This window comes from Diorhabda sublineata, chromosome X, assembly GCF_026230105.1.
Source record: "Diorhabda sublineata isolate icDioSubl1.1 chromosome X, icDioSubl1.1, whole genome shotgun sequence".
NCBI lineage: Eukaryota > Metazoa > Arthropoda > Insecta > Coleoptera > Chrysomelidae > Diorhabda > Diorhabda sublineata.
In genome coordinates this window covers 30,213,266-30,227,402 of record NC_079485.1, presented here as the reverse complement: position 1 = coordinate 30,227,402, position 14,137 = coordinate 30,213,266, and the positions used below count along the sequence as shown (strand labels likewise).

General features: G+C 34.8%; 1 protein-coding gene across 5 annotated transcripts in view; it reads right to left on the bottom strand.

The window, feature by feature from the left end:
- Positions 1 to 3,925: 3,925 nt before the first annotated feature.
- Positions 3,926 to 14,137, bottom strand: part of LOC130450759 (neuronal acetylcholine receptor subunit alpha-7) — a 178,581-nt gene continuing 168,369 nt past the window's right edge. For all 5 annotated transcript variants that reach the window (XM_056789376.1, XM_056789375.1, XM_056789373.1 and 2 more), the window contains one exon: positions 3,926 to 13,733. In XM_056789376.1, the coding sequence (XP_056645354.1) occupies positions 13,233 to 13,733 (501 nt within the window). In that variant the 3' untranslated portion in view covers positions 3,926 to 13,232. The remainder of the gene's footprint in view (positions 13,734 to 14,137) is intronic.

The following is a 14,137-nucleotide window of genomic DNA, read 5'->3' as shown; positions in this document are numbered from 1 at the left end:
TCAAATTTGACTTGCCTCGCGCATGACGTCACGTTGGAATCAGAATGTTTTATTGGCCATTAAGATTAGGTTGAAGTTCTACGTATTTACTGGGCTTCCTCCATGTTGTTTCCACTGAATAACAACTTAGTATTTATTCTTAAGATATGTTCTGAGTATGACCCGATAAGTTCACAGATCACCAATATTTAGATGTATCATGACAATTGATCAATCTAACGGATTGTCAAGCTGATGTCCATTTAAAAATGTCCGCCGTAGGGTAAACAAATGGTTTTGTCGTAATCTTTTATGTGGCTTTGTGAATTTCTTTGTTGTATTTTAGACTTTATTCTATTGTTTCGATTATGCAGTGTTGTGCTTAGTGTAGATAAGCGGTAAATATAGTCCGAAAAGCAAGTATATTGGAAACTTGTGGAGAATGAGCAGGAAGCTTTTTTCATCCAATGCAAACTCCTCTTAAAGCTTGAAGTTTGTTTTTGCTTGGATCACAATCGGCGTTAATAGACATTAGAAGACATCAATCCACCTCAATCGGCTTCAATGGATTGTTAATGGACGAGATCTGACAAAAGTAGACGCCAAATATACATGAATTGATGTGATTCATCAACTCATTAAGAATTTTATAGAAAAAATACCTAGGAATTTCTGTATAAGTCACATCTAATGAAGTGAATTATAATTTTTTTACGGATTTAAATACGATAATCGTTTAGTTGAGATGTAGATAAAACACACATTTTTAAACGTGAAAAGAGAATTTTTAATATTTCATGTGATAAAATTCACTGGGGATGTCAATTCGGCCAAATTAATAATCTAACTTACTATTTCATAAAGGTCGTTTTAAATTAACTGGTCAATTCGGTCAAAAAGTGTCACAGGTATCTGAGTACAGGAGGCAGACAAGGAATCGGAAACGGAAAAGGGACAATGGTTGGGTTAGAATTTTATTAGCTAATATTAACGAGCTTCAAAATAATTAAATAACCAAATTTAAGGTCCTAAAATCGGTTAAATGGTTTTATGCTGTGTGAATAATTTTTTATGTACTTTACAATGTTTATATTTTAGTTAACAGCTCTTTCATTATTTTTTCAACTTTTCTAATGTTGCCACCATTCCATTAGAGTAACGTAGAACGGTTAATTCTGAATTATACCTACACCAGCATTTGTTTGCTAGAAGTGTTCGAAAAAATCAGGGAAACTAATCGCAGAAGGCGAATCATTCTCTACAACGTCAACGCGAGCTCTTACACATCAGTTCAAACAAAAACGTTTTTGAACAGTACTAAACATCGAATTGATGGGTACAGTCCTCGTTTGGTAACCAATGATACCCGCAGATCTAAAATAAATAGCGAAGGAAACGTTTTTCTACATCTGAAGAAACTGATGGTGCGTTCGAATCACATGTTTTGGAGGTACCTCAATCGGAATGGCAAAACCGCTTCGACAATTGGTTCAAACGTATGCAAAAGTATATTGATATTAATGGGGAATATTTTGAAAAACAATAAAGGGTAATTTTAAACTTTCACGGTCCCCTCGTTTTTTGGCTCTAGAAAATTGAAAAATCATCCGATTTCGATGATTTTTTCTAAAAGCTTCGTTTTTACGGAGGATTTACGAAAAAAATTATGGGAATAAAAAAAATGGAAACTTATATTGGTTTCAGGGCTTTAAATGTTTAAATAATCAAATCTACACATTATAACGAACACATTGAAAAAGAAGTTTATACAAAAATGTTGATTTATCATGTTTTTACAATTAAAAATAATGACAATTGATCTTTTCTCACATATAATCGTTTGTACCTTTTTTATTTATAAGTAATCATTAAAGCCAAAAAAACGAGGGAACCGACAAAGTATAAAATTACCCAATACAGCCTTATCCAATTATAAATATTGGTTTTTATTTGTCTTAAAACTTAAGTAGCAACCCTCGTATGCATATCTGACAGTTGCATACTAATTTTCGTTACTCGAAATATTTCGATATCTATTTTTTTTTGGTTTGTAAAAAGCACCCCAATTTTCTTTGGCTGAATTTACCACACGAAAAGGTCACCTACGTGCTACTGGCTGAATTTACTACCGTCAAAATCAGTCTTCTAGCCGCCTGCAGTGTAGCTTGTCTTTCTGAAGGAACTCGTGCCTGAAGAGAAGTTTGAGCTGTTCTCAAAACACTTTGTCGCTCTGCTTGCTGTTGTCTGCCTTAACCGAAGATTCTTCATTTCGTACAAGTTTTGCTGCACGGGGTTTTTGCCTCCGAGGCATTTTTAAAGAAGAACAGAGTGAGAATTAAAACCAAAGAGTAAGATCTAAAATAATGAATAGCATGTAACCACTGAAATGACACCTAACCTCAAAAATCCAAATAGTCGTCAAATATATACTGCATATATAATGACAACAAATAAAAAAATTCCAAACAGTTGAAACTATAGTCAATTGTATTGGATATTGACGTGACCGTTGGTAATACAGTGCAACGGTAATTCGGTATTTAGGGCTGGAACTTCATTACTGGAATACTAGATTGCTTTAAAGAAGCTAGATTTTGAGATTTTTGACAAAAAATTGTTTTATATCACGTAACAAACAAACTTATATTCACATTCATATAATATTAGTTATGATTCAAAATCGTTACGTATTATGGGACCAAAAAAGAAGAGAATTTAGTGATCGTAATTTAAAAAAAAAGCATGGGAAGAGGACGAAATGATTACGAAGTTAATATAAAGGACGGACGAGAGGATAAATGCAGATAGAAAAAGCGGTGAAAGTGAACCCGACTACAACTTTGCGGTGTCTCTGGTTGAAGATTTAAAATCAATTCATCCAGACTATAAAATGAATGCCAAAATTGAGATTATGGGAATTTTGGAATAATACAAGCATATGTCTAACAGCTATGCTCCAAACTATCCAGGATAGTCCAGAGCCACGCTGCAATAATTCATTGTAGCCCATTAATTTGTCACGATCATTTAAATGACTTGAAATTTAATGAACAATTAGACGATTCAGATGAATTTGACGTTTGCAGTTTGTCACTTGGTTCTTTAAATAATTTGAAACACAAAAAAGATATTTACATCCATATTCTTCGACTTCATGTTCAAAGGGACCAAAAACAAAACAAAAATTCTCTTGTGAATTGGAAGATTTATACACAAGCGTGTGCCAAACACTAACCGACTTTAGTACACTGACGAACAGCGTCCCATACTGCACGTTGTAGATATATTTTAAAATTGTGTTTATTGTAGAACTGATTGAATGTCTTATCAATTTTTTAAATACTCAAAGCCTTTCAGAGTTCAATGAAGCTCCGTTACCATCGATAAAAAAGTTTTTACATTGTCATTCGTCGAGAACAGTAACGCTGAAGATACAATTTTTAATGATTTTTTTTCTGAACAGTAATTTCATAAATCTTGGTACTCATCACGTTGCATTTATGCTACGCATCCGCGACGTCCTCGCGGCACAGCCGAGGTGTGTTCACAACGCAGCTGCGGCGTGTTCGCGACGCAGCCGCACGTGCTCGCGAGGCATTCGTTGTGCGCTCGCTTTGCCTCGCAGCCGCTCGCATACCGCTAATACGATAAGACTGTAGCAGTTGCGGGAGATATAGTGGAAATAAAAAACTTTGTTACATGGAAAAACTGTTTATTTGCAATCATACATTCTACATTTTGAAACTCTGAATGAGATGACACATAAATATATCTTTTTCATATGTTAACGATTGTAACTTAAGTGATATACAAATATATAAAACATGACATTTTCAGTCATTTGTCAATATAACACCATAATAGCATATATGTAGGTATGATATAGATGTTTCTGAACAACAAAATGATATTTATTTCTTCAACATTTTGGTGAAAGAAACGCAAGTTAGTTGAGCATATAACTTTATTTTAAAAGAATGAAGCCAAGGTACAGAATAACATTAGGTATTTTTCTAATATCGGGTACACATCTCTGCAAACTGCAATATATTATACTATGTTGGACAAGGGAGTCTAGACTAGTTGGTCGCTTCATTCGATTGTCCCTCTCATTCAAGATATACTGAACTCATTAGAAAAAGCTTCAACTTTAGCTAACATTATCATTTATGAAATAGCTCAACAAAAATTTTGGCGAACATAATAGTATATATTTAACTCATAGCTTATTATAATAGAGGGTTGCTTTTCTAAATTGTACAATATACATCACATACTTTTATTTATATTCTTACATAGTTAAATTCTCATAATTTATTGTCAAGTAAATCAAAAATTGTAATTAATAAATTTTATTTCCAATATAATGATTACTATGATAACATTTTGAAACAGAATTAATTCGATTTACCAAAAATTTTGTTTAATAACAAACTTTCTATGAAATTTTACCCATTAAATCGGATTTTTTATGACAATACATATATCGAATAGTCATTTATTATAATTTATATTTTTTTATAGGAATTTATTATAATGATCTGAGGAAAAGCGGGGATAATTGATCGCCAGGGACACATGATCCCAAATTGAATTTACCGCTCTTATATTTTGTTCCGTTGGTAACATTGGTTGCGTAATTTTCGGTTTTATTAAACTATCTACATTTACACTGTGACGTTGTGTTTTTAGGTTATGTTTCGGTTGTAATTTTCTTTTAAACATTTGGTGTGGTCTTTGGAGAGTATATAACTGTCAAAGGATGCTATGATCCGGATATCAAATCTCCCTTATGTATTTCCTAAATAAATAAATCGTGTAACTGTAAATGTATATTTGTAACTCTTGGATTTACTTATAGATTAACTGTATTCACCATGTACAAACAAAAGTTTTAAACGTGGTCGGTGTCAAATTTCAAGTGAATCACCTGATAAACTAGAATTAAAGGCAGAACCAGGATAAGAAAGCATCAAGTATGAAAAAATATGGGACTGTTCATAAATTACGTAACGCTGAAATTTCAAAACTTCATGGCCTGTCTGTAACGCTACCGTAACAATTGTACTCTACTCTGTCTGTCTATCTAGGATAACGTGACAACCTTTCGAAAAAGAAAACGAGTAATATGGACCATAAAAAAGCTATTTAAAAACGATGCTTTAACTAAATTATCTAATGTCATATTATATTTTCTTCTTCTTCTTCCTGCTGTGTATAGGCATGATTGCCTGTTTTTCTTCACATCATTGCCTCTGCTCAGTCACCTGGGAGGTTGTCACTCCCTCTTTTCCTAGGTCTTCCAAGGCTTCTTTGTCCTGCTGGTGATTTGTCCCTTGATATTTTCACAATTCGTTCTTCCGTCATGCGGTCAATGTGCTCATTCCATTTTATCTTTCTATCCAGTACCCAGTCATTGATGTTATCTATCCCGCATGTTCGTCTTATGTTTTCACTCCTTTCTCTATCCATTAGTGTTCTTCCCGCTATTCTTCGAACTATTTTCATTTCTGTAGTCTCCAATATCCGTTTCGTTTTAGAGGTCTCAGGTCGGGTGTCTGCTGCATAGGATAATATAGGTCTGATTGCGGTCTTGTGTATGCGGGCTTTTGCTTCAGTTCGAATGTATTTCTTTCGCCAGATTGTGTCATTTAGGTATGCTGCTGCTCTTGAGGCTCTAACACAATCATATTATATGACTGTTGAAATTATATTTGCTCTGATACATTTTTTGTCTTATTAAAAATAAATAAATTTTGGGCGTATCTTAAGTTATGCACTCATTTTATATAAAGGAGTACAATTATAAAAATCATTTCGTATCCTCGATAAAAGGATTTTCCAACAATTCTTCAAGATTATGAATATCTGGAACAGAATTTTTCTCAAGTTCATAATATTTGATTATATTCAGATTTTCTATATCAATGTTCCCTTCGTTCACCCACTCGACTTGTTCTCTAATTCTGCTTTTTTCTTTTTTAATATTTCTTTGCCTCGTCTTGCAATAACTTGAAATGGCTTGACTCTTTCTGATAATGACACAGATGTACCATGTATGCTTTTCTTATGAATTTTTTTCTGTAGCGAAATACAAGTCGCACAAATTGCAAGTTCTTCACAACAAATCTTTTTGCACGATTGGGTAAAAATAGTCATAAGGCATGCTAGTGAATCCTGGATGTTCTGGTTTAATGTCAATACGGCATGGCAATGGTTACGCCGATTTATCCCAAGGGAATTTAGGATCGTTCAATTCAAATTTAAAAAATGTTACGCTACATTTTAATAAAATCCTCTCTGTCTATCCGTAACACTACCGTAACAAGTTGTTCTTAGTCTGCTTGTGTGCCAAGGCGCTACGTAATTTATGGACAGTCCCTATATAAAGAAATTTGGGCAAGCTGTTATGATAGTTTAGATGACGTAGACCCATTTTCAGTTCCAGATAGGGACAGATATACTTCCGAAGTGCACATGGATAGTTTCAGAACTGTACTATTAAAGTTGTCGACTTCTTAAAAAGAAAATCATAAAATATTTTCTTGGACAAAGTACCCAAACTATCTAAATAGTTTCAAAGGTCTGGTTTCAAAGGACTGGTCAATAAAATGATGTTTTCATCGATCCATACGAGGTCTTGTGGTTTTTCGAAACTGTTTTCTCACAGGTTAATATAAGAGATACACCAACTGTAAAATTCATTGAAGTCACTGGCAATGCGATAACAGAATACGGGGTCTGGCTATTAAATAACGAGACTTCGCGCCTAGAGGACGCTCTAGACGGGTGGGGTAAAAAACAATTAGTGCGTTGGGTGACTAGATATCTTATCTATCCATGTACCAAAACAAGTTTCTGTCACTATTATAGTATTTGTGCAGTAGCGGTTTGAAACGAACGTGTTTTTTTCTCGTGGAGCAACGATTTGATCTCAAATTTATCGTTAAATTGAAAAAAACTCCTACTGAGTTCTATAAATTGTTGCACGAGGCCTATGGGGACAATTCTCTATCTCGGTGCGCGTGTTTTTGAGCAGTGTAAGCGCTTTAGTGAGGGCCGAGAGAGCACTGAAGATTACCAGCGCCCAGGTCGCCCTGTGACTGTTTCAACTCTGGAAACAGTGACCAAAATCAACCAAATTGTGCGTGCAGATCGTCGAATGAGCATCCGGATCATTGCCGCGGCTGTAAACACCGATAAAGAAACGGTTAGAAAAATTTAACACGAGGAATTACATATGACGAAAGTCTGTGCGAAGTTGGTGCCAAAAAATCTGTCTCCTGACCAAAAGCTCTGCTCAGATTTCCTTGAAAGGCTAGAAAAATATCTGCTTTGAAAGGGACCCGATCTGAGGCGGTGGAAGCGGTAAAGCAGAGCTCTTAAAGGTACTCGCCAAAAAGACTTCCAGCACTGCTTCGATCAATGGAAAAAACGTACGGAAAGGTGTGTGGTCTTTTCATAACCAGTCTCGTTATTTAATAACCAGACCTCGTACATTGTCTTTTCTGTGAAATGCTCTAAGTAGACATTTCCTCCTTTTCCTCCTTCAGCATTTGTAATGAGTGTAAGTCCAACAGCTGTACCACTGGACTAATTTTTTTCCAGGGCTGAAACCATTCCACTAAACAATGTTGACTATGCACAAACCGAATAAATATTTCACCACTTTCATCCTGAAAAAATATTTTTACCAGAGCTGGACACATTACCTGAGATAACAAGTACTCCTTCGAACCAGAAAATATTAGTTCAAGTAAGGGCATAAGGCAGAGGAATCTTGTGTTTTAATAATTTACGGTATTCAATATTTGGAAAATCACAAAACTTTTTGAGCTGAGTAACCCATATCTAGTGCAGTCTGGACTGGGTTTCGAACGATATGAGCTAAACAATAAATGGTATTTATTGTTCTTCCAAGATCATTCTTTATGCCAAAACTTGTATTTTTACCACAAAATCTCACCACTACTACTAAACCGTCATCAGATGACTCAATAATATGTTTCACCAGCTACGGATTTAAATTCTAGTAGTTTGACTTGCACCTCACACTCCTGCTTAAAATAAAGCACAAGATGACTTCCATCTCTTGTCTGGTGCATCTGTACTTACCGTACCAAAATTTGGATTCGTTAAATCGTCCTTCAATTTCTCAAGTTCCAAGGGGGTTTTACATTTAATATTAGAGCCTCGCATTTGGTTTTTCCTATAGTAAATGTTGGTTAAACCCAACCAGTGGCGTAGCGTGCTTTGGAGGGGCCCTATATCAAAATTAGTTGGGGGCCCAAATGAAGGGTAAAATTTTCTTACAAAACAAACAAAAATTGTTGCATTAAATTAAAATAAATATGTATTGATTATAAGTTATCGCTCCCTCCTAGAAATTGAGCTAGCCAAACAATTCAAATTAAATGTACACTTTTCTTGCCTTTTTTTCGGCAAATTGATTTATTAAATCATCTATAGCTGCCCCATCGAAGTCCTTAGGTTATTTTTTATCAGTTTTAATTCTGAAAAACTTCTTTCAGCTGTTGCGGTCGTAACTGTAAGTGTCAAGAATAGAAAGTATGCGGTTACTACCTCTGGAAAACTAATTCCATTAGTTCCTTAATGGAATAAATTTTTTGAATTTCAGATTTTCAGCATGTTTTCAGAGCAATTACTTGTTCATTAAGATTAACTGAGATGTCTTTACTGTATTTAGCAGACAGTTTTCCGGAAGCATTTTTTATCACTTCGTTTGAAGAACATAGGAGTTTCTCCGGTTGTAAACTTCGAATATATTACTCAAGTCACAAAGGCTCTCAAATCATTGTTTAGTTTGAAAAATTAATATATCTAAATATCAATAGTATAAATTGACTTTGAGATATAATTCCGGGTCTGAAATTCTCCCATCTTGTGATAACTCATCAAAAAAACGCTTCGTTATCCTTCGTCTTTTATTTTTAAAAACACTTGTTACTTTCCACTCTTTTGCTAAATCTCTGGACTCATTTAGCAAACCATTGAATGAATTTTGATTTCTTATTTCGCTCAGTCTATTCAAAAGATTACTTAATGAAATACTAGCTTTCTGTAATTTTCATGCTGTAAGGCTTTAGAAACAGGATTAAAGATTTCAAATAGTAAATAAAAAAATGTGACAAGCACTACGAAAAATCCATAGTTTGTGTACGGCATTTAACATTGAGGAGGGTTAACGTGTTAAAAGTATTTACAAGAATAACACACTTGGATTAGCAATGCTTAACCCGGGAAAAAAAGAGATTGCTTTTTTGACTTTTGTCATTTCTAAAGTAAAAACTCTATAGGCACGTATGACAGTTTTTTTTTATGTTTTTTCCCGGGAAACACGAGATTAAGCGACATTGGGGATAATATTTCACTAATTTTTGTTTACACACGTTAGTGGCCTCTGTAACCCGGAAGTCCCGTATCATTGATACGGCCCCTGAATCCAACAAATATAGGATTTGAAAGTTGACTTGGATGGGCGGATGGATAGGCAAATGTCGCAGCTATTTTATACTCAGAATCAAAGGATTTGTATACTCAGTAAATCGAGTATAGGAGTGTTCTGAGTGGGAACGTACAACTTTATCGGGGAGGGGTATGTCTAGATTCGTTAACTTGCATTTACCCAATACGGGTCTGGCGTTGGTCGGTACAAGTCATAGTGTGACGTCAATTTATGACCACCAGCCGAGGTACTGGTGAATATTTTTTAAAACAATGTCTCTAAGATTATTTGTAATAAGATTGGATGATTACCAATGACATTATATACTCAAAATTTACATTTCTTCGCTACTTTTTGTAGAAATATGAGTTCCACTGTATATCATATTAAAATTTTTATTATTATGTTTTTTTTTAAATTCATTTATTCTAATATAAAATTCATTGAATTCATTTGTTGGTTGAATTTACGAATATTCAATTAGATTGTGAGTTTGATACAATTTAAAAAAGCTATCCCACAATCTCTATCAGAAAAAATGCCCAAAGAATATGTTTTTTTTATTAAAATCGTATTAAACTCTATTGTTAATTAATACATATTTAATTAAATAACATTATTGTTATAATTGCAGGTTTAGATTTTTTCGTTTCTATCATACTTGTAAGTTATCTTGGTAATGAAAAGTTCGAAGTTTTATTTTTTTTTAATATAAATCAGTATAAATACATGATATAAAAGTGATAGGACGTCATGTACTTGGCGAGAGGCTACCTAACGTTACAGACTGATAAATTTGAGAATGAAATTTATGAAAGAACTTGTATATAACGTATAACATAATCTACTAATGTTGAAATCCAGACTATATCTCACGGTTCCTTCGGGAAGAGATAATATAAAAATAGTACGTAATTACACAATATTACTAGTATGGTTAACGCTTCTTGGAATGCGGAGATTTTGAAATAATAGCATTTTCAATGTTCAATGTAGAAGCTTAATTATCTAAGTAGTCGAGAATATTGAGGAAAAAACCTGGGAATTTCAGATCAGTAAGACAGTTCAAGATGTAACAAAGTAAATTCGAATCGGGAGAGTCTCAGGAAAAAAAATCGTGAAAAATAAATGAAAATTGCCTTTGTTTCTACGAAAACTTCATTTTGAAAAGTGTATATTGAGGGGTTAAAATTAAAAAAAAAGAACTCGGTAAATATTGCTGAAAATCAGTTCAATTTTACTAGTTAGATGTTTACTAGGTCGCTGAACACGAACTTGACGACAGAAAAGGACTACTAGATATCTTTTGTCTTGTATTGCAGTCCCATGGGAATTCGTCATGAAATTGACCGAATATATATAAATCTTGGTGGTTATCGAAGTCGCGGAACATGAACATCATGACGAGGTACTTGGTGCCCAAGGTGACTAGTTTATACGTCATTTTCTGGGGCCCCATGGAAATTAGCCTAGTATATATATCCTGGAAGTTTTGAAGGTCGTTGTACACGAATATCACGGCGATGACCTGCAAGATATCGTTTTAACAAGCTTGAAAAGAGTTTATTTGCAAATTGCAAATGTAGCTTTTTGGGGATCCATAGGGCATGAGTCCCACTGTTTGAAAATAAGAACTAAAAGAACAGCATTTAGTCCCATAAAAATGACATAATTGTTTGGCCCACCGAGCATCATGAATATGATATTTTGCAGAGTCGATTGCACAAATTGTGCAGCCATTAATTGTACATATATTCAGAACTGCAAACGACGAAACAGAATTATAATGCAGGAAAAATTTACAACATATTATTTTTTTTTGTGAAAAATAAATGAATTTTTATAATGAAAAATGATAATGAACTAGTTACTCAGAGTTATACTTGCAATCTTTAATAATGGAAACTACTCTTTTCGTCGTAATATTCGTATTCAGTGATTTCCACAACCCTCAGAATGTATATTTGGCCAATGTCACAATGAATTTCTGAGAAGCTCCAGGAGATGACCTATAAACCATCCACCCTGGGCACTAGGTACCTCGCAGGTTATCCCCGTCGAGATATTCGTGTGCATCGACCTCGAAAACCTCCGATTAAAACAATTGATCTCATTTCCGGTAATATTTTTCAAATTAATTCGAGATGCATGAATTTTACCCTTTCGTCGGTGTTGCAGGTTTTCTGCGGTTTCCTTGCAACCTAGTGAACCGGTTCTCCAGCCACATGGCCGACGATAGGAAATAACGCAGCCGCAGCTGTACCCGTCCGCCCCTTTTAACTTTAAAATAAACAAAAAGAAAACTTTTTCAAAAAATAAAAAAAAACCAAACCGAGAAGAACAGTTTTTACTTGCAAGCTCTCTAAATCTTCGCTTTTCCTCCTCCAGAAAAGTTAGCAAACACAATCCCGGCCCTGCAGAGGAGCAATTCCTATATCAGGGCTCACTCCAACAAACCATCCTCCTTTTAAAATTTTCCTTATTCTACCAAATTCTATCTAACGAATCCCTCTCCCTCTTTTTCCCCTGATTAAAATCAATTTTTCATTTATTATTCATAATTTTTGCCCACAAAATTTCCTGAGGCTCTCCTGAATCGAATGGACTTTGTTGCATCTTGATTCGTCTCTTACCACTCTGAAACTCCTAGATTTTGCCCTTTTTGTGCTTCATTTTTTCGAGTTAGAGTATACCTTAAATAAATGAGGTACGTTGTAATGTATAAAACGTACATGATTTATTTTGGCGTGAAAAATGAATACCGCCTTTTGAATGGATGAAAGTTGGTTGACATTTTGAGACTCGCCCAATTAAAAGTGGAGCACATGACGTCCAAAAAACGGCGGAGTGAGAAGAGGCGTTCTACGATATCGATACGGAGACAAAATAGATTCGACGAACGAGTACAAAAACTTGGTTCGTCGGAAATCTTATCCGATATCGGCCGCTGGTCCCATCTCCGAATATATAAACGCACGACTTTTACCCACGTCAAGGTTATTTATATACTATTTATTCTATATATATAACTTATCATATATTTATTTTTACTTATTAATTTGCGAAGTTCATCACAATAGATTTAATGTGTGTTTTGGACACCTTTTTATATTATCATCAATGGGCGAACAAAAGGCAGACACGTGTGTACCTCGAACTAATGATACTATACTAACTAACTACTTGCACGTCAGTACTGGATAACAAGTACCGTTTTAGTACTGAATTATTAGTATTATTATAGCGAATGGATAATGGAACACGAGAGTGTGCCCAAGGTCCGTTCATTGTCGTCGAAAACGAAACGACAAAACTCAAACAATTTTCAATAGAAGTACGAACAGTTTGACACAGTTGGAAGTGTCTTACGGCCCCACAGCAGTACGGTGTACGGTGCAGCGATTAGCAAAACGTGCACATAGGTGCCTGCCTTTTAGTTGGTAAACAGCTCGTGAATGTTCCACAGAAGAGGCACAGTTGCACAATTGCTTTATGTGCCGAACTGACGACACGATTTGCTGTTTTATCACAGTGAACGTTCAAAATTTCTTCTACTACTATCGACGCTGGCGCCCGCGTTGTTCGATATATTTCATTTAAAATATTTATTTTTAAACTTTCTTTTCCATATCTTGATATTTTTAAAATTTGTTTAATGAAATTATGCCTTTACCACTACAGCATCACCATCACATCATTAGCGCACTTGATACTGATGTTGATGCTTCTTCAAAACCATATCACTTAGACATATTTCTTAGTTTCTCGCCTATTGCTTCACCTAATCCTACTGAACAATGATGTGAGGAGCCGACAGTAGTACGGCTACTGTAGCGATTATCGTGAACATTGTAAATATTATCAAGCAAAATCTGTCTACCACCATAGCTGCGAACTTCCAGTCACTTATAACTTCAGCTTCTTCATCTGCTTTTTTCATTCTATTCGTAATGAATTGCAATTCTCGAAGAATATGCTGGAGATCTCGTTGAAAACTACCGCTGCCGGATATATTCGTATCTTCTATTGTAGTAGGATGCCGTATAAACCCCGGACCCAGATTTGTTGTTAAAGTAGAATTGTTACCACTGCCGCTGGTAGCACCAGTTACATTTCTAAAATCATCATCGATGTCCAGCACGTTCGCCAAAAGACTTTTCGAAGAACGTTCCTTCAATTCCAATTCTTTCATTCTACTGTTCATCAGGATTGTCTTACGGGTTAACTTCTTGCCAGGTCGACTCATACCCAAAATCCACGGGAGCCATTGGAGGAATACCGATTTTATCTACAAAACAATAGAAGTGATTCAAATTAACAAATCGATCGATAAGTGTCCAATATAGTAACCAAAAACCAAGTTTTTTAGACAAATTCCATTTGTCCAAATAAGTAGTTTCCTTTGAGAGTGGTTGCAATTAGCTCGAATCTTTTCTTTAAATTCCATATAGGTTCACGTTTTAGCGATAAATTCCTCATTTGATTGATATTTTTTTCCTTGAAACGTTGTTATTAGTACAGCTACTAGTCGCTGGGGATCAAAGTTAAAGTGTATGGTTTGCACAATACATCGATTTTATATGGTGGTAATCATATATGATTGTCAATGTTAATTATTTTCTTCCATAATACAGAAGTTATAATTAAACTTCCCAGATTGGTGTGTTTTTGCTAGATTGTCTAGCTACAGTC